The 21667-nt window shown below is 48.5% G+C and overlaps 1 protein-coding gene across 17 annotated transcripts in view; it reads right to left on the reverse strand.

Moving 5' to 3' along the window:
* MADD (MAP kinase activating death domain) overlaps positions 1-21452 on the reverse strand; it is a 109672-nt gene extending 88220 nt beyond the window's left edge. For all 17 annotated transcript variants that reach the window (XM_066583340.1, XM_066583335.1, XM_066583348.1 and 14 more), the window contains exons 1-3: positions 21305-21452; positions 7748-7870; positions 3790-4353 (exon numbers count right to left, since the gene is read on the reverse strand). In XM_066583340.1, coding sequence (XP_066439437.1) covers positions 3790-4353; positions 7748-7809 — 626 coding nt within the window. In that variant the 5' untranslated portion in view covers positions 7810-7870; positions 21305-21452. The remainder of the gene's footprint in view (positions 1-3789; positions 4354-7747; positions 7871-21304) is intronic.
* Positions 21453-21667: the final 215 nt, after the last annotated feature.

Genomic DNA, 21667 nt, shown 5'->3' on the forward strand with positions numbered 1-21667 from the left:
CCTTGTCCTATGGAAACATTTATGTCTTTGTTACTACAGAAGCTCTGCACCTAACGACAAAGGGGATTGCAGAGAGGTTGGAAGGGAGACCCCTAGTGGCAGCCACTTGAAATATGATTTACAGTGGTAAAGCAACACTTAATGCGAATAGATTACTTAAATGATGAGACTAACAAGCTAGTAGAAGAGCAGAAGTTGTCTGAAAGTTAGCGCCTCTAAACGAGCGCTGCGCACCTTCATTTTCAGGATCAGCAGTGCCCATTGGTCAGCACCCATCAATTATAATCTTGGCGAGGTGCCACTGCTTTTGAGATATTTTCACATCTTTTAAAGAACGTTTCAGCCACATTATCAGATCTCGGCCTCGTTTGTGGAGTATACTTGGCAAATATCCCAAAATTACAGCTGCTGCATATAGACGTACAATCCCCAGTGGTGATCACCCCCAATCCCATCTTTTATGTTCCGTTTTGCTTACTGCACGTTTTTTAAAGGGGTTGCAGTAGATGAGAAAAACGTTCTCCCCCCCCCCCCCCCAGAAATAGCAGCGGTCTTGTCTGTGCGCAGTCAGTAGGGGTAAACCGCAATGCCAGACGCATGCGGTAGATAGGGCTGAATTGATGCACTTATTTTCAAAGTGTTTTAGTTGTTTTTTCGCTCATACCAATAGTGCGAGATCGAAATATGACATTTTTTGGGAGATTCCATTGCGAGAATTGCCCTATATTTCCTATGCCCCCCCTCTCACAAATGCATCACAATTGCAGATATATAGATGCTCTATTGGTCCAATTTTCTCGGGCCGATATCACAGTCCCGTGTCCTTACTGCAGTCCACAACTTTTCATCATGCAAGAATGAACTTTTGTTGACTTTTTAGCCAAACCCTTCAAAGGTACATTCAATATGTCCCATCCCCCCCCCCCCCCCCGCTCCCCCAAGACTTGCACCAAAATCCACATCATTGGTCTGGATTTTGATGCAAATTTTGGTGTAGATCCACAGCGGATTTCACCCTTTGGATAGAAGGGGCTAAATCTGCTGTAGATCCGAACCAAGTTCCACGTCAAAATCTGCACCCATGATGGGGATTTTGACACGGAGTTGATGCAGATTTCTGGTTGTTTTTTTTGTGGTGGAAAATCCGGACCGTTTCCCGCTACATGTGACCGTGCCCACAAGAGGTTTTCCTACTACATACGAGGCAGTTGATCAATGACGGCCCATCCCAGTAACAGCCAGGAAGATGGGCTTCTGTGGGTGCTATAATGGCAGACTAGTTATCACCCAGCTTTCCCAGCAACAGATGGGACCAAGACATTCCACGGGAATCTTATACTAAGTGCTCACACTAAATTGCGTTTTTTTAACGCTGCGTTTTTTTTTTTTTTGTTTTTTTTTTACACGATTGTCAAATGGGACTTTATAATGTTAAAAAAACGGATCACACGTTTGTGCTTCGCCATTTTTGTGCGATGCATTTTTAACATTAGAAAGTCCCATTGGCAATCGCGTTAAAAAAAAAACGCAGCGTTAAAAAAAAACGAAGTGCGTGAGAGTCATTCTTCTGTTTAATAAGAGTAATTAGTGACTAATGCTGCAAAAACATGAGGACACTGCGCCATCTCCTGCACCCCTATTTCAGCAATCACATGTGTCATGTATGAAATAAACATACGAGGAAGACCCTTGTATGTCGGACACAAGGACAGCTGAGGCCGCGGCTCCTGTGATCACCGTTAATCCTCATATTCCTCAGACCTGGTAAAATCAGAGGAGGTTGGAGCCCCGGGCGGCTGTCCTGGATTCACCATCTGTTCCTTTATGATGTGATCAGCCCCTCCGCCTACACTTAACCCTTTCCAATCCACTGTCTGACGTCTGAAGACATTATGATTTAAGGCTGTACAGCTCCGATGTTGGAAGACAATCGCCGGGGTTCTCTTACTGCATATTGCCAGCCTCTCTGCTGTTGCAGCCTATCTAACGCGTCACCTCATGCAGTACTGGCTTTAGCCAGCAGATAGCGCCGTTTTATAACAGCAGGAAGAGTAAGTACCCTAGGAAAACCAGGATACAAATTGCATTGGGTTAACAATCCCACCGATGCTTCCGTTCCGTACGAGTTGCATCCATATGGTCATCGAACGGGACTTACATGTGAAACACAGTCGTGCAAATGCCCCATTCGCCAGGCTCACATGCAGCGTATCTCACAGCGCATCACCTGCGAGAGATCCACGTGGAGCACAAAGCCAGTGTGCAACAACATGCCATGTACTATCTAGACGTGTGCGCACATAATACGTGGCAAGATATAAAATACGCGTAGCATATTCTATGAGCAGCAACATGTCCACCTATGTGAGATTGGTACATCGTATTCTGTGCGCAAAACCTGCCCACGAAATAGGCTACATTGGCACGCTCGTGTGAGCCCGGCCCAAGACTTAGCAATAAGCAATGTAATGTTTTTAGGGCATGCTTGCATTTGTAGTGCGGCGTAGAGCAGTTGACTGTAACCTGTGTCTCTTCAAGTGTTGAGAAACTACAACTCCCAGCATGCCAACAGCTGCAAATACAAGCCTTATTGGCTTTGAGATAATTCAATATAAATCTGCTCTCCCGCACAGGGAAATGTATCGGCAGGGCATGGCCCTTTAATAGAACACTAGTGGGAGCAACTGTTGGCACTAAGTAGCCCCTGATCCGGGGTCGGAATACATATCTGCCCTTAGGGCCCCTCCGACAGTCAGCTAAGGAATCATGTGATATTTTCTTGAAGACTGTTATGAAACAGAAGACGATTAAGAATGTGACTCAGATGACTGACTTAGATGAATCACTGATATCGCACGCGGGGCTTTTAATTCTAAGCTCTCATCTCGGAGTCCTTCACAGAGTAAGTTGTAAAGGGGTAGATATATCTCAAAGTGATGGGATTGCTGTGATGTTCTGTAAACCCGCCGCTGCAGCCAGTAACTGCTCAGCGATCATCCCTGTGCTCTGGCACGGGCTGCAGCAGCCTGTTTACGAGACGGCTCAGGCTGACAGCAGCCGGCAAAGATTACGTCAGTGAGGAGGCCTGGAGTCGCTGGTGGTGGGCAAGCGGGAAGAGAACATTATCAGCAATATGAGCTCTTTATTATGTTTACACATGGTGGGCCGGTTTGCCAAAAAATATTTTATCTCAGACAACCCTTTTAATGTTTCCGGAGGACTACATAAAACGCATGCAGAATCAGAGGACTATGAAGAGTGTCTGTAGTCCGTAGAGGGTATTGCAGTGGCAGGTTTGAGAACTGAAAGCAGGAAAACAGTGGAGAAGGCGAACAAAGAAAAAAAACCCAAAACTTACATCCCTGGACTCTGCATGTCAGCAACTTTGGGCCCAATGTTTGAATTGCAGGCGTGAAGTCTGCTGCAGATCCGCATCAAAATACACAATGGTGCCGATTTTGGCACAAATTTTATGCTACACTCTACCCCAATAAGTCATTTGAGAAAACTGGCTGACAACAAATATGGCCCTCATTACGTCCCCGTCCCCGTCCCCCCCCCCCCCCCCGCCCCAAGGTTGTCAGAGTCTCCCTAAAGCCCTGATGACCTGTAATTTCATGATGCATCCATAACGGTCATGTCCAAGTAGTCTAGAACAGCCGAATGACCATCCATGATAGAGTTGTAAGAAGTGGCTAATATTGGCGATCACATCGCTTTCCCTCATCCTTAAAAGCATAATTTTTAACCCCTTAACTCATGACATGCAACAACTAGACAATGTCTTACCTTTGGACGCCCTTGGATATCCCAGCCTTCTTACTGACCAGCCTATCGCTGCAGCAATCCACCAACCTCTTGAGAGTATACAAGCATTCCCGAAAGGTGGAGAAGAATGGATAGTGGCTGATGACACAAAGTGACGTCAGAGTGCTGTTACGTGATCTTTGGGCTCCTTTCGACAACCGTTTCCCTCGAGGGGAGTGATTGATATCTGGAGTGGACTCCGCGCTTGGATCCTGTAAAGACTGGCCTCCGTCCGAGCCGTCGCACCCATTCTCAGGAGCCGGTTTAGGCTGTTTGCGGCTTTTGTCCTTCGGTATACGTTTTTGAAAAGAGCGATAAAAATTGACACAGATCCCGTAACGTATGACTCCACTGTCCTTATCGGTGAGCGTGAAGACGAATGAAGTGTCATCCCGCAAGCTCATCCGTTTTTGCCGTACGCTGAGACATCCCTCCGGCTGGCAGAAAAACACCACATCGGGAGGCAGTGGAAATTCAGGATGGTCCTCGAGGGGGTAACGGCGAAGAAGTTCAGGCGTCTGGGCAACACTGTCGCTGCTCGGCTGCCTGGCAAGGAGAGAAAAGGATTGTGTACAGATGGCTGACAAGACAGAAGAGCACACAAAGCCTCAAGAGGCAGAGATTTAATCTGCCCAAGATGGAGCTGTGAAATCAGTGCCGAGTCTTAAATTGGGTCATTTTCAAAATCTGTTCGAATGTTTTGACGTGATTTCCCCGTGTTCACGTATATCAGTAGGATTACGCAATTTACACAGGGTGTCCATCAGCTTAAAGTGCAGATAATGAAGCTAATTGATCCCAGTAATCACTGCCAAATTAAATCAATGAGCCTTGCTTGGTTTATTGTAAGGGAGGTGTGCTCATCGACAGCTTCCGTAGGAGATCCCTGCAGGATATAGCAGGGAGCATGCGGGCCCCGCTCTTCAGGGCTCATATCTCTAGGAGGAGATCATTATAGTGCCCGTACACATTGCGGATGATCCGCAGTAACCATATGCAGATCACTGCTAATTGCCAGGCGCAACTGAACTTGCCAATAGAAACAATATCCAGTCCAGATGCCGCCCGGCAGTTAGCGGTGGCCCGCATGCGGTTACAGGAAGTCATCTGCAGCATGTAAAGGCACCCTTTCTCCAACATTCCAAATCACCCAAGTCATTTAACCTTGAAGTTTTAGACTCACAGGAGATGCAGCCCCAAGACCAGAGATTACTGCCTTATGCTTACCTCCCTCATTGCCTGCCTGCAAAGCCGCAGCTCTATGAATCCCACTGACTAGTTCTGCACAAAACGTGCATAATGAGAGGACTACTCTCATTTCATTATAAATGGGTGCCCAAGTAGTCTGCTGGAAGCTAAATATAAGGCTTCTTTCACAGGGGAGACAGGGAGCTCTGCCACACGTCTCCTCTGCAGCTCCAGAAGACTTGCTTGTCTTTTTTAGCAAGCGCTTCCTGGTTTGGAGGTTCAAAATCCCCGCCTCCAGGAAGCGCTGGCTGTGATTGGGTCTCGAGCACCACGGCTCAGCCAACCACTGCAGTGCTAGATCACAGCCATTCAAAGCAAAGACTGCAATTGGTTTATTGTGCGCTGGCTCCAATTGGCTGAGCTGCGATGCTCAAAAACAGCCAGCTCTTACTGGAGGCAGGGATTTTGAACCTCCAAGACAGGAAGCGCTTGCTGAAAACTCTACGCAAGTCTGCCGGAGCTGCAGAGGAGACGATGCGATGCAACAGAAAGGAAGGCTTCATAGGGAAACATGGGCTACAAAACATCACAAATCACAGAAATATTCAGCAACCTGTGATTTTTTTTTGCAATGCAGCAGTCTACAATGGGAAGGGACCCATTGGAAAGCATATGATTTGTAGCACTGTTGCTTCGCGAGAAAATCATGTGATTTTGTCACCCGCGTGAAACAGGCCTAAGAGGCATCTCTGGACTTCTAGGCACATTGGAGATGTGGTGCTAACTCTAGTTAATAGGGCAAATAAGCTCCCCGTAGCTTTAAAACTTCCTTTTTAATATACAGCTATAGTCTGTACGGTACACACAATTAATTTTCCGATCTTAAAGGGATTGTCTTGTTAAAGACAACATGCCCCCTGGAGCTCCCACTGTGCTAAAATAAGAAAAGGAACAATTCTTAACCACCCTCTGCCAATGCGATTCAGCGCTGCAGCCCTGCCTTGGTCCCGGTTGTAGCACGGACGTCAGGTGACTGCTACAGCCAATTAATCAGAGGCTGGAGTGCCGCCGTTCTGAACGCCTGGCATTATGGCAGCCTGGAAGTGAGCGCTGATGCCAGGAAAACGGGCAGTGATGCTGCCACCTCTGATTTGCTGCAGCAGTCACTTGAATTCCAGTGACATCATCGGCCACAACCACCACAGAGACCAAGGCAGGGCTGCATTCCTGGATAGCGGCAGCAGAGGAGGAGGGGCAAGTATGGCTCCTTTTCCTATTTTAGCTTAGTGGATGTTATACTGCGGCATATTATCCAGTAATTGGACAACCCCTTTAAGCCAATAAGACAACTCCAGTTCCATAGAAAATCATTGAATGTGGTTAACCAATTAATCATTTTAATATCTAAAGGCCTGAAAGGCTCTCAACAGCAAGTTTAAAGCAATTTGCAGCGTTTCACGAAATAAATACCCTTTTCATGTTTTTCTTTTGCTTCCAGGTGCTTCCTTTGGTGCTGCTGGGGGCGGGCTCTGGAAAAAATCAGTCTCCTTCCCCCTCTGGCAGCTGACAATACAAGTCGCTCTAATTTTTTCCTGCAGAAGGAGTCTTTCCAGCTACACAGCAGAGACTGCTCCTTCCTGACAGGCAATCAGAAAGGGATTTCTAATTGTTGCCCTGCAGTGAACACAGGATCACTACGCAGTGACCTAGCTGTGGCTAGAGCAACGCTGTATTTGTGTCCTCCAGCATTCAGCACATTAGGGGGACATGTGCATTCCTACACACTGAACACCAGGAGGCACCATACTATGCAAGTTATAATGCTTTACTGGATCAGTTAACATGTAAATAGCAAACTCTGTTCATTTTTTAATGATTGGTACAATGAATGCTATTATATATCAAGACAACCGCTTTTATATAATCATGTTTTTTTGGGACACGTAAGAGGAAGTCTATATCAACCAATCACAGAGCACCTTTTATTTTGAAGAACGAAAAAACAAAATAAATGCTGCTCTGTGATTTGTTGGTATGGGCAGCTGACTCATTAACTGCAGGACACGGAGAGGGTTGTCAGAGTGCTGGTCATGTGACCTGAGGACGAAAGAAAATGTATGGAACACACAGTGAGGATTGGATGAGCTACAGTATTAAATTCTTCACAACGGAGGTCAGTGATACCGAGAGGGAGAAGTCAAATAAAATATTCGGAGTTCCTCTGTAAAAATCTTGTTGAGGCGACAGTCCCCTTTAAATATGCAACCCTCCCACGTGTCAACAGATCGACTTGTTAAAGGTTTTTTATTTGTTACTGCTGTGTTTTCTGTGTAATGAGTCCATGTCTGGCTTTAGGGCTTCCTCAAATGAGCATAAATCAAACCAGTGGACTGATAACACTCGTGTGACCTCAGTACCAAATTAGAAAAGCCAACAGCATTATCATATACACACACGATAAGAATCAATGGAGAGGAAATGGTTAACTGCGCCTGCTACTACTAGGATAGAAAAGGTAATTTGATGTTCTAGTGAATGAATGAAATATTAATTCACGATGACTGATCCTCTGAAAAGAAACCTAATTATGTTGCATAATCTCCAACGTCTCGCCATTATGACATTTAGCATTTGTCGTATGACGGTAAAAGCCAATTATGGGTTTTTTCGCTTTGTTTCCGTGTGCCGCACACCTTTATTATAAGGAACAAGTCGGCCTGAAAAGAAAACTCTGATTGGATGGAAGACTTACCTTGCGCCTATGATTACCAGGTAGTCCAGCAACCTGGGACATTGCTTCTTCTTCTGTCCCATGGTGCTGCCGCAGTACAGCTCACTGGACCATTGCTACACAGGTGTGAACAGCGGCAGGGACCTGCAGACATAAAAAAAGAGACATTGGCGCACCAGGTTTAAAGACAAAAAGATCTTACATTTACACATCAGACTTTAAGGGTCACTCCGGCAAAAATACATTTTTTCCATCCCGGCATCCATCACCACATTGCCCGTCACGCTCTACAGGTCTGCTCTGTGTATTACTGCCATTTCCATGCAGTGCAGCCCCCTGTCTGATGCTCATCAGGCACAGATTTTTTTTTTTTACTTTCACATCAATTGCATTACTTATCAGCACAGCATTAGCTGAGGCTATACCATTTTTGCCTGATGGACAGTTGAATTATCTCCTATAGTCTTCTAAGTAAGCTACAGAGCATAAGTATACAGTCAGGAGGATGAGCTGTGATCTCCTCTATTATAACTGTGTGACAGGAGCTGTGTGATCATTAATAACAGAGGAATGCTTGCATTACCCTGTAGGCATTTTTCTGTGGTAGATCCATGTAACAGCATTACACAGGCTAAGAAACTGACTAGAACTGGAACACATAACCCCAAGTACAGTGTTTCCACAAAAATAAGTCCTACTCTGACTTTTTCCAGATTTTCAGGGGGCTTAAAATAAGCCCTAGCTGCATTAAAAAAAGGGGGGGGAGGGGGAGAAAGCAATACATTACCTAGCAGGCTCAGTCCAGGTCCCTGAGGCTGCTCTAGGAGCTCCGACAGGCTTCTTGCAGACCTCGGCCACCCACAGAAGATAGCTTCCTGGTTACAGGATTCATAAATCCCACCTCCAGGAAGCGATGGCTCTGACTGGTTCTCAAGCGCTGCTAAGCCAATCAATGCAGCACTGGATGAACCAATCACAGCCATCGCATTGGTTCCTCCAGCACTGCATTGATTGGTTCTTGAACGCTGCTCAGCCAAGTAGAGCCATCGCTTCCTGGAGGCAAGATTTATGAATTTCGTAACCAGGAAGCGATCTTCTGTGGGCAGCCGAGGTCTGCAGAAAGTGAATTGGAGCTTTGGAGATCAGCGGGATGGAGCTGGACAGAGCCTGCTAGGTAAATATAATAAGACATCACCTGAAAATAAGACTAGCGCCTTTTTTGGGGCTAAAATGAACACAAGACATGGTCTTATTTTTGGGGAAACTTGGAAGATCTGAGCTGGTCAGAATTAAGATCACATGACCATATGGTGAAAAAAAAGTGGACAGGAGTTTCAGACAGAAAGAACTAACCGAGGTAACACTAGCTAACTTGTATAGTGGGGAGATAGCTACATTAAAAAAAAAAAAAAAAAACGTTAAAAAAATTATATATATCCGGAGTGGCCCTTTAAGATCTATTGAATCTGCTTCTACCTCAAACGCCAGACCTCATTCTTCAACCACCTCAACAAGCAATCCGGTCCTTCAGCACTGCAAGAGCATTGTGCACCACAGATCCCCATCACTACCCAATTCCTCTTACGGATGCCACATGTACCCCTTCCCTCATCGTTGCCGTACCTTACGGCCAACTGTATATACCTCACATTGGTTCCATAGCACACAGCTTGCATGCATTACGATCTCAAACCCCAGATCTGTGTAGCAGCCTCTCAACATGCATCCTTGGCACACAGCAGAGCATTACATATACCCAGGCCATGCAGTGCAGTCCCTTGCAATATACCCTTGCCCTCCTGCATAGCCACTGGCCAAGTATCTCCATGCCCACCTGTCCTGCAAAATGCTTCCTCCCTCAAGAATCCCGACCCAGCATCCCTGCTCTATTACAATGCCAGCTCTTCTCCATATCCATACTTGCCTCTCGTGGCCCCCTACCACCCAGCACAGCCATTGCCCCAGCAGTGTGGTATGCACTTACCATCTCCTCTATGTACCGAGCCTTCCTCCCCTGCCCTTCTGCATCAGCAATCTGATTCCGTGTGATGTTCCAGCGCCCGCTTGCTTCTCACACATCCATCCCCGAGCCTCAGCTCCACCACAGCCATCCTTGTACGTGCGGATCAATCTCTCCCCGCTTCTCGCTCATAACCTATTAATCATCAGTCCCTGCTGCTCTTCTGGAACATCTCACCCTTCCGCTTCTAATTCCATCCCCTGCCTGGCGGGAGTCGTGTCCTCTCAAATACAGTCATTGCTCCATGCAGCTCGCAATGGGAATGTAGAAATCACTCCCTAACCGCGCCAATTTATAGAGAGGTGGCAGGGACGAATGTGCCATTTAACTCTTTGGGGTTGCAGAGAGAAATAAGGCCATGCATTGGCATCAGCCCTGGTAGCATGGCCCATTGTAGGGCAGCCATTCGATGCATGGCGTGCTCAGCTCACGGCGCGTTCACAGCAAGGCTGTACGTAAACGAGCGATACCAGTCCGGGAAACGCAAACCGATGATATGTTCGTAAACATGATGCTTCGCCCGCAAATGCAATGCGTTTAGTGAGAAGAACGCATCGTATCACATGTGTATTTCGGATGGGGGTGGGAAATCACATGTTGTTTCAATAGGAAAAATTGAGAGAAAAAAAACCATGAAAATCGCATCTGCATATAGAAGCGATTTTTCTTGTTTTGCTCCCATGGGAGGTAATGGGCGAGATCGCTACCTTAAAAAAAAAAAAATGTATCACAGCATGTGCCATCTCAGACTCTTGGGGCTTGTTCCCACGGGCGTATGTGTACAACGCTGCGAGTTTCGCGCAGCATTACATCCCATACTCTCTGCTGACAGAGCCAGTGTATGGGCTCCTACAGCCGCCCAGCCCCCTGCTGGCCAGTCTGCCAGCGATACTCACTCCTGCAAGTATAAGCGGGGACGGGTGTCAGGCGATACTCGTCCCATGTAAATGGGCCTTTAGCAATAGTAATGCTAATTAAAGCAATGAACACTCACATTAATTTCCATTACTAGGGCTTACAAGGGATTAAAAAAATAAATAAATAAAAAATTCAGAAAAAATGAATTTCATTTTTCATGAAGTCCATTGCCTTCATTCACCACGTGTTACGCACGAGAAATAATATCGCACATTTACAACAACACAAAATAATCAGTCATTTTCTCGTGTAAGTTCCGTCCAGATCACAATCTGAATTCGTGTGAACGCAGAAAAAACGGAAGACAAACGGAAGAAAAAAAAAAAAAAAAACATAGAAGAAACGAAACATAAGGCTACATTCACACAGGCAAACACGATATGAGGTTGCGAAACCAACGCAAAACCGCCTCCCATCACTTCTCTGAAGTTCCGTTCCGTCACATGGACGCCACGGCTGTGCTTTCCATAGCGACGAAATCACGCCCGTGGACATGCGGCCTTATAGACTTCTTTCTTCAGCTTTTTCCAATAAAAACCCTTACACCGGCCGCACATGAACGGGCCGGATTCCACATGAAGGAGCCCACAGCGGAATATGGCCCCGTTCCGGACCGGCATCCACGCGTACCTGTCATTTCCTGTATTGCGAATGGTCCAGACAGCGCACCACCGGACATGCACAGTATAGATTTCTTTTTTATGATTTCGTTTTTTCCCGCGCCGTTGGTGGGTAACAACACAGGTACCGTCTACCTAGCCACCATGTCAACTTCGGACGGGCTACGGGTTGGACGTCTTCCATTGACTTCAATGCAAGCTGTCCGTGCGGAATCCGCATGATGCGATTTTTCCTCCGCTGGCGGAAATCGCGATTTGATTCCACGAGTGTGTAGAATAAAGTGCTTTTATATAGCATGTAACAAACGGTATTTGCTGCGGATCTGCGGTGCGGACGCCAACCGCGAATTCCGCAATGCAAATCCGTCCGTGTGCCATCAGCCTTATAAAAGGGCTACTCCTTTCAGAAAAGCCTCTGGACCACCACCTTATTGCTCCATCTTCTGTTCTTCTCCGCTGCACTGCGCAGATAAGGCTTCGGTACCCCTTGAGTATCACCTAAATTAAGGGATACCTCCAACAGGATCCTGCAACGGTCCGCTGTCTCCTATATCCGAATTTCCTAAAGTGGATTATAAGAAGTGTATCTAAACCAGACGACCCCTTAAGCCGGAGATGCTACTAGTACAACAATATTTTGCCCACCAGCATCCCAATCTTTCCTTATGGCGTACATTATCAGCTCACTGCGCCAATCTGTGCAATACCTCCGAGCGAGTCTTCTGCATCTGTTCTAAGACGCCTTCTGTCGTACTACAATATAAACACGAAACTAAAAGCATAAAACCCCTCCCGCCATATGTACACAGAGCTATCTTGGTGAACGCGTGACACGCTATCCGTGTCATACTCGGAAACGCTGCCAACTCCTAATTCCAGTGAAGCCTTGTTGGCTAATGGCAGCGTTTACTCCAGGGATGACAGTGCTAGCAGCCATCTGCCTCCTCCTCTCACACCCCTCTATTTACAAAGGCTGCATTTATCCTCGGCTCCTGTTGCGATATAAGTCAGCACTGGATTCGTCGCGATATATCGCTCTTGTGGGGAGCCATTATAATGTGACAGAGGAGGCGGACATTTTACAGCCATCAGTGAACTGGGAACCTGAGATATGAGGCCTTCTGACTAGGCCTCAGCCGTGGCCTCTCTGACTAGGCCTCAGCTGTGGCCTCAAGCCTCTAAGGCCGAACATGGTGACAGTACAAAACTGGACAGAAGTCACGCCATTTATAAGAGTCTATACAATATATAGGCCTCATTTATCTAAAGCAGGCCTGGTTTCCCATAGCAACCAATCACAGCGCAGCTTTCATTTTCACACAGAGCTGTAAGAAAAGAAAGTCGAGCTCTGATTGGTTGCTATGGGCAACAAAGCCTGCTTTTCTTTTTAGAAATCTAAGAAAGGCTTTAATGGGGGAGACTTTATATCGGTGCACATCCTGGTGTCCATCTTGATAAACGAATGACACTAGTCCGTTTCCCCAAAAATAAGCCCTAACCTGATTTTTCGGGAAGACCTGAAATATAAGCCCTACCCCGAAAATGAGGTCCAGGTCCCTCCCACTGGGCACCGCAGCTCCAGAGCGCTTCCTGCAATCCTCGGCCACCAACAGAGGATAGCTTCCTGGTTACGAGATTCATAAATCCCACCTCCAGCAAGCGATGGCTCTGTTCGATTGACCGCTACCCAGCCAAAGAACCAATAACAGCCATCGCATTGTGGAGGCGGGATTTATGAATTGGCCAATTAATGCCACAGATCAGCCGATTCATAAATCCCGCTTCCACAACAAAATGGCTGCGATTGGTTCTTTGACTGCTGCTCCGCCAATCAAAGCAGCATTCAATGAACCAATCAGAGTCATCGCTTCCTGGAGGTGAGATTTATGAATCCCATAACCAGGAAGTGATCTTCTGTGGGCAGCCGAGGACTGCAAGAAGCGCGTCGGAGCTCCAGAGAGCAGCGGGAGGGACCTGGACCAAGCCTGCTAAGTAATAAGACCTAGCGCCTCTTTTGGGGCAAAAACCAGAGAAACACTGTATGAATACCGTACAGTACCAATACGCTTTTCCCAGCATTTTGACTAGGATATCTAACTAGAACCACATATTTTGATAGGATCGTCACTAAGGGGTAAAATATTTTTTCACCAAGCGATTTTTTATTGTCGCATTGCAAGAGACATAGGGCTTATTTCACATGGGCGAACGAGATATCGCGCTCGGGAACGTGCAATGTCCCCACAGATGCAAGGCGTTTGCATGTCAAAAACGCATCCCATCACTTCGGTGAAGTTGCGATCCTGAAATGGATCAGCGAGTGTTTTCCATTGTTTGCAATAAGAAACCTCACATCGCACTCCCGTGCACCTCGCACGCCATGCAATGTTTTATCCGGCCCCATTGAAAACAATGGGCGAGGCGTTCCGAGGGAACGGCCAAAGATAGGACATGTGATGTTTTTCTCGTACCGCAATGCTCAGGGGGAGAAATTATTTTTAAATCGCTCATGTAAATGACCCCCATTCAAAATCTTGCGCAATTTTCTCAGGCATGTAAAAAAAGGACCTCTAACTTCCCACAGGCGAGAAAAATATCCCTTGCGTCACTTCAGGGATCCTACGGCGGGGCTGTCGCAGCTGCGGCAGAGGATCGCGGAATTTCTCCCATTGCTTTCAATGGGGCCAGCACTGCTGCCAGCCCTATAGAAAGCAATGGGGCTTCGATGCAAGATCACACAACCAGATAGCATCGCGTTGCCATGCCATCACTCATGTGTATGACCCAATTCAAATGAACGGGGTTCATAATTGTGTGTCTCAATACGAATAAATCTCACGTGATTTTATCGCCTGTGTGAAGCTAGCCTAATTCAGTGACCGTGTCATATAAGTTTTTTTTTTGTTTTTTTTGAAGGGGGAGGGGGGTAATGTACTTTTTAATGGCACCACTCTAGGGTACATATAATGCATTGGATAACTTTCATGCAGATATGCTTGTTCAATCACTAGGATAATACACTGCATTACTTAAGTAATGCATTCTACTAAGCCTATAATGGCAGCAAATTGGACTCTACAGGAGGCGGGGCTAATAGGCCGAGATACATGGCAGACATGGAGGCCTTTGTCAAGCTCACGGCTGCCATGGGAACCCACTGGTACCTTGCACTGTAGGATGCCAATGGGTGACAAATAGCCCCCCTTCCCCCATCTGCTTAAATGCTGCTATTTCCATTGATTGCGGCATGCAAGGAGTTAAACTGCCAGGATTTGAGCTTTCTCCACTAATGTCGGTTAGAGCAGGAGCCTGGCTGTCAGTCAGATAAGCCACCACAAAGATGTATGTAAAGGTTTAAAGCCCATTAGTGAGGTCAGTAAAAAAAAGGCGTATTAGCCATTACTATGGCCACTCTCACACGCCATGTTCAAAATCGCAGCATTGTACAGCATTCGACAGGGTTTTTTAACACATTCCATCGTGATGGGCGATAGGTGCATTAAAAAGCGCTAAAAACCCAGAAAAATAGAGCAGACAGCCCTCAAAACGCTAGTCTGCGAGTCCCCATGGAAATCAATGGGAGCGTTTTACAGTGTTTAGCGCGGCATTTAAAACGCCACACTAAACGCTGTAAATAGCGAGCTGTGTGAGAGCAGACTAAGGCCTCATGTCCACGGGGAAAAGAAGAATTAAAATCCGCAGCGTTTTTCCCGCACGCGGATCCGCACGCCCATAGGAATGCATTGACCACCCGCGGGTAGATAAATACCCGCGGATGGTATTTAAAAGTGAATTAAAAAATTTCTGGAGCATGAAAAAAAAAAAAAATGGACATGCTCCATTTTAGTGCGGATCACGCATGCGGAAGCTCATAGAGCACATAGCTCAATGGATCTCCCGCATGAAAAATAAAAGACAATTACAGTGCATCCGCAGCCCAAATCCGCAGCGGATCTGATTTTCCCCGTGGACATGAGGCCTAAGGGGTTATGGCAACATGACACGCGTGAAAAAAAAAATGCAGCAAGAATAGCCTAACAGAAACGAATGGGCGTTTAATACCACGTAACACATGGGCGCCATACACCCATGTGAGAGCCCTAACTTTTCCCTCATTGTGTAGCAAAAAAAAATGTGACTTAACCCTTTGCAATCCAATTTTGGATTCAGAGTTTCCTAGAGGGTTTTCTCTTTCTGCCATTATACAATGGTGCCATCTGCTGGCTAGAGCCAGTACTGCGATATGGGACATGCTGGAGAGGCCCCCCCGACAACAGAGCGGCCAGTAATCTACAGTAAGAATACCCTGCTGGACGTCTTCTAACATCAGAACTGTACAGCCTTCAATCAGAATGTCTGTAGACGTCAGACAGTGGATTGGAAAGGGTTAATGACCCTTAAAGTGGTCATCCAGTCCCCAGACAAAATTTGTCGCAAGTCCAAAGGGGTGAGTAATATGACCTAACTGCGGTGTACTGCGCCATGGATCTACCAGTTATCACACCCCTCTTCGGGCTTTCAAATTGCCACAACACTGCTCTGACTACCTGATGTCTACTGTACATTAACAGTGTATTAGACTACCTGTCACATGAACAGCGTTGGCCAATCCCAAAGCAGAAGAGTAAAGTGTTCCAGACTACCACAGTTTGCACGGTGTAGCGGGAGGACAGCTATGGTCCAGTTAGAACACCGCAGAGGGCCGGGATAGCGAAGGATCTGTGACAGAACTATTTTCGCGCTAGTCACATGTGAGAGTAGGACTTGCAATGTGCACATGGAAGAGCGCGCATAGGGGACTCAGATTTTTGCATGGCAACCTTAGGTGAATGAACACCGCTGATCGTGCAAATACAAATAAAACCATCACCCCGCTCCCTGTCACATACCCCAACAGCACCATTACTTAGCATGTAGTGCTGCGGGGACCACCGGACAGGTTCCCTTCAAGGGTTATTCAATGTAAACATTCCACTGAGCCCTGTTGCAGGTATAGTACATATAGCAGGACCTAGAGTAGGATGGCCCTTACACGCTGAGGGATTTTCAACAGACGACATCTCAAGGGGCTTCTGCAGTAACAAGGCATAACTGTCATTTTTAAGTTGATGCGAGTCTTCCACACAGGGGGGTGCAGTCTATGGAAGGCTTATATGTCATTGTCTATTACATTCACTCCAAGTCATAAGTTAAAAAAAGTGGATAAAAAAACCTACCATAACAATGTTAGTGTTAGGGGGGCCCCAGGCCCCCATGGCTTATGGGCCCAGATGCAACTGCAACCCCTATTGTATACCACTCTACATCGGGAAGGGGGGGGGGGGGGGGGGGCCTGATATGACAAGCAGTCAATGAAGGCCATGGCAGAAAAGCACAATTCAAGGACTATTTTTAAAGCATATTCCCATCTTCAAGGGATATACCAGATATACCACACATGCACGATAGATACGGGTTCATTATCTGACAAGCCGCCAACCCCCTTCCTCAAACATAGTCAAGCTGTATCGGGATCCGTCATGACATATTTCGATATACATACAACACCTTCCTGAGGGATAAGGGCAGTACAGCGGGGGAGGGGAAAACAGACCATCAATGGAGAACAGGAGGGTGCAGGAAGGGCTGCAGTTTATTCTAGGCTTCCTGGGGACTAATAGCAATCAGTATATAGACAAGGTGCAACTGAGGCCACGTTGGCAACAAGAAGTCCTAATCAAGGCTGATGAAGGGTCTATGGAAGTAACGGGGAGATGGCAGGAAGCGGAGCCGCAGAGGGGTAATTACCTGCAGCGGGGACAATGACTTCATCAGGAGGAAATTGGACAGCATGATGAAGAAGCAGCGAGGACTATTACTGACAAGAGGAGGAACGAGGCCGACGGGAGAAGGAAGACAAGAATAGCGAGAAGGGAGGGGGAAGGGATGGAGATCGGCCCGGGGAACTGATAGCATCCGGAGATGTTCTGATGTACAGAATGACAGGCTGATGTAACAATACCAGATGCTGTAGGGAAGATTGGAAGTTTGCCATTTCTATAGTGTGCGAGGAGATAAGTGGCTGCTACACAACACTGGCGCCACTTCTCCCCAGAGCAAACCAAGGATTGTACAGGAAGAGCGCATCCTTCAAGAACCATGTTTCCCTCTAGCAACCTTCAAGAAATTAGACTGTGTGCAGATCCCGACAAGATGGCCACTTAGGGTGGTTTCACACAGGTGATAAAATTGCGCGATTTTCAAGCAATGCAAGAGGGTAAGGCCACGGTCACACAGGGCGGATTCCCGACAGAAATGTCGCGGTTTGGCCGCAGCAAAAAAACGCGACATTTCTGCCGGGAGAACCGCCGTGGCGGCTTTGAAGCGGCCCGGTGCGGCCGGCGCTCCCATAGAGGAGAGCGTGGCTGCAGCGGGAAAAAAAAAATAGACATGCTGCGGTCGGCAAATCCGTGCCGCAGCGGCGGCTTCTGCCGGCTTAGCCGCAGCGGATTTGCTGTCCCGTGGACGAGATTTCTGAAAAATCTCGTCCACATGGCTGGCTAATCCCGGGATTAGCGGCCGCATGCGGATTTGCTGTGGCGAAATTCTGCACGGAATTTCCGCGGCAAATCTGCCCTGTGTGAGCCCAGCCTAAGAGAGCGAGCGAGCCTAGAGATGAGCGAACACCCAAATGCTCGGGTCCACGTTATTCAATTCGAGCTTTTCGTAAAATTCGAGAGCTCTACTCCAGTAACGAACCCCATTGACTACAATGGGAGACTCGAGCATTTTGTATGTGGGGTGCCGGGTGCCGGGTCCCGAGTCTCTCTCTCTGAGCCCTTAACGCACTGCAATGATCGCAGCATTATCACCGGTGAGCCCAAACCAAAAATCGGAATGGATGACAAATATTCCTACGCCACTAATTGCCAATATTGACCAATCGTGATACAATTTGACCAGAGTTCGTCTTCCTTCACATCTGCACTTGAACCTCCGTACAGACGTTCCATCGCAGATCCGCCACAAAATACCGGAAGAAATAAATAGCGCTGCATACAACCCTTTCTTCTTTTGGTAAAATGCAGGGCAACGGAACGGAAACCAAGCGGACTCAAAATAGAGTCCATTCGGTGCTATTTGAGGGCTCCATTCATCCACCCCCAAAGGCATCAGATGTATATATTAATCATGCAAACAGCAAATAGATAGCGGATAAGTGTCCATCTTGGGGCACCCCTTTAAGCTCCACCGCATCCTTGGCTTCCAGCTGGGATGCTGTCCTGACAATGGCCCACGCGACCACTGCAGCTGATCACTGTCCGGAATTAGTCACAGCAGTCACGTCTTCGGCGTTGGCTCATCACCACATCGGAAGCGCCGCAGGCTCCTGCATGTGGAATCTGACTCGTTTGTGTCAGACCTGCCTAACTGGGAGGTTTATAGGTCTATAGCAGTGACGGCGATCAACAGCGCCCCCCCCTCCTACAGCGGCCTCCAGCGGCAACAGCACCCTCCCCCCCTACAGCGGCCTCCAGCGGCAACAGCGCCCCCCCCCTACATCGGCCCCTAGCGGCAACAGCGCCCCCCCCCCCCCCTACAGCGGCAACAGCGCCACCCCCTACAGCGGCCCCCAGCGGCAACAGCACCCCCCCCCCCTCCCCACTCACAGTTGTGGTGCATTCTGCGCTGTCATCTTGCACCTCTCAGCCTCTGCCGCCGCAGCTCCCAGGGTCAGAGCTGTCCTGTATGCCGAGGCTGCTGGGCAGGCTCTGCGGTACCTTTGCCGCTGCTCTCAGCCTCTCCGCAGTCCTCTGCCCCAGCCAATCAGAATCTGGGGGCGTGAATCAGTTGGGTGACAGGTGTATCATGTCGCCACCCCTTACATCTGGTGGTGACATAATACACCAGTATCAAGGGCATATTAACTTTTTCCACACCACTTCTGCCTTATTCAGCAATTCCAGCAACCTGATTGGTTGTTTGGGTTGGCTGATTCACCCCCCCCCCCCCCCCCTTCACTGGAAGGGGGGCGGTTTGAATCAGCAAACCCAAGCAACCAATCAGGTTGCTGGAATTGCTGGATAGGGCAGAGGTGGTGTGCGAAAAGTTAATAGGCGTGCCGGCGGGGGAGCCATGGCGCCTGCTGGCATTCACAAGTGGTGAGTGGCCGATGGCGGCGCGTGCCAGTAGGAAGGCCTCTGCGTGCCACCTCTGGCACACGTGCCATAGGTCCGCCACTACTGGTCTATAGGATGCTCCAAATGAGCCCCATGATTGGGCAGGGACACACATCCGTAATAAAGACGCAGAAATGTGGCAGAAATATCCTCGTCTGAAACCGGCCCAAGCTTTGTTCGCATTTCCGTTTTTCTATTCCATGATTGAACAAAAACGGACACCGGATCTGGTAAAATGACGGAAACCAGCGGTGCCTGACAAAACCCGTTTAGGCCTCCTGCACACTAACGGATTCGCATTGTGAAATCCGGAGCGCGATTCATTCTCTGCAGCAAATCTAGTCACAGCGTGCTGTGAGAAAGCGCCATTTCCTGCCCACGGGCGAAAATCGATTGCGATTTTCCGCTCGCGGGGGAGAAATCGCAGCATGCTGCTATTCTGTGCAGGCTACGCACGGCCGGGTTCTATTAAAGTCAATGTAAGCCATCCGTTCCACTGCCATTGTGCAATCATCATTGCAGAATGGTCGCAGGAGCCGCATCATCGCCATAGTGACGGCACGGCATCCTCTTAACTGTCCATGTGCCGGCCGGGCACACGGGTTGAACTCCGCTGTGGGAATCCCTCATGTGGGGACCGACCCGCCCATGTGTAGGCGGCCTAACTGTAAGGAGTTCTGCTACATACAGTGCCTTTTACCGGGCAGCTGAGCAGACACCGAACGGACCCCATTATAGCCCATGGGGTCCGTCCAGCACTGTCCGGTTCCGCCATGAGATTGATCTGTTCGGCCGCAGGGGATTCCCCTTTCCTGCTTCCCAAACGGATCCCCCACCACAGATGTGAGCACAGCCTTCCTGACGCGTCATTGGTCATATAGCTAGTGCTACTCAGCAGGGAGGATGGTAACGGTTACCTATAGGGACAACATGTGGGTAACAGCGGCCAGAGGAGAGCGCCCTCCTCCTACTATAGGTGGGGCCGATCATCCCCCGTCTGCAGGGGGTTCGCTACCAATCCGCGTTGAGTGTCATTGGAATGAACGCCGGTCCAATCAGGCAATCGCGCTAAATTCCAACCTCCACGCCAAAACTTGCATTGCCTCCTGATTGGTTGTGCTAGTAATGTGCCATGCATCCGCACTGAATTGGCGTTTCGCCATCACGGTCCCGCCATGATGGCGTCAGTCCTGGACTGCGCTGTCCAACAGCTCATGTATCGTAGCAGAGGCGGCCACTGCCAGTACGCTTCCCTTATGCCAGTCACAGCGGCGGGCGCACGGGGTGCTGCAAACGACCGGATTTGCATTTCGGAATCCAGAGCGGGCGCCCACCTCCGCAGCAAATACCATTCATAGCACGCTATTGAAAAGCGCTTTTTTCTGCACATGGAGGACGGTTTGCATTAAAGTCAACTGAAGCGTCCGATCAGCTGACATCGCGGAGGGGGCGCAGATTAAAGGTCCACCATTATTATTACACTATAGGATGCCAGTATTGAGATGTGCGCCAGATCCGTTTTTTTTACATCACCCTATATAACAGCGCACCAATAGACAAAAGTCATAACGCAGCAGCCCGTAGACCATCAGACATTGTTGCAGCGGCACAACATCATCATCGTCGTCGTCAGCTGCGACCCAAGTCACGCCAGTACCAAGATTGGCGCGGGGCGGCAGCAGTCTGCAGCGGAGACTGAACCTACAGCCATGCAACAAAGTGCAAAAAAATAATGCAAGTAAGATAACCCAGATGCATTACTCTCCTATGCCACCCAGTGACTTGGCACCATGCATGATGGCAGATGCCCACTGACAGCAGGGGGAGGGGCAGCAATGCCCGGTGCACACTGTATACTCACAGGGAGGAAAGGACGGCCACTGGAGCGGATGATTAGTGACCTGCTGTCCTCCGCTGCCGCAGCCCGTCCGTGGCCTGGCGAGATCCAAGAGCCCGCACCCCCCCGCGCATCATCAGCAGGGAAGAGCCAGCTGAGCGGCCACGCCCACCGCTCCTGCTGACGTCATGACGTGCGCTCTCCCCTTGCGCGACTACGCACTCTGCTTGGTTGCTATGGTGACGCTGCGAGCGGCCTATATAAAGCACCAAAGCGCCGCACAGTAGATTATAGAAGCAGCTTAGAATGTGTGAGCTGCAGTAGAACAGAGATGTTTTTGTCAGGCAGCTTCCTCATCTGTGCTCTCACACGAGCAGATTTGAATTG

This window comes from Eleutherodactylus coqui, chromosome 11 (assembly GCF_035609145.1).
Source record: "Eleutherodactylus coqui strain aEleCoq1 chromosome 11, aEleCoq1.hap1, whole genome shotgun sequence".
Taxonomy (NCBI): Eukaryota; Metazoa; Chordata; class Amphibia; order Anura; family Eleutherodactylidae; genus Eleutherodactylus; species Eleutherodactylus coqui.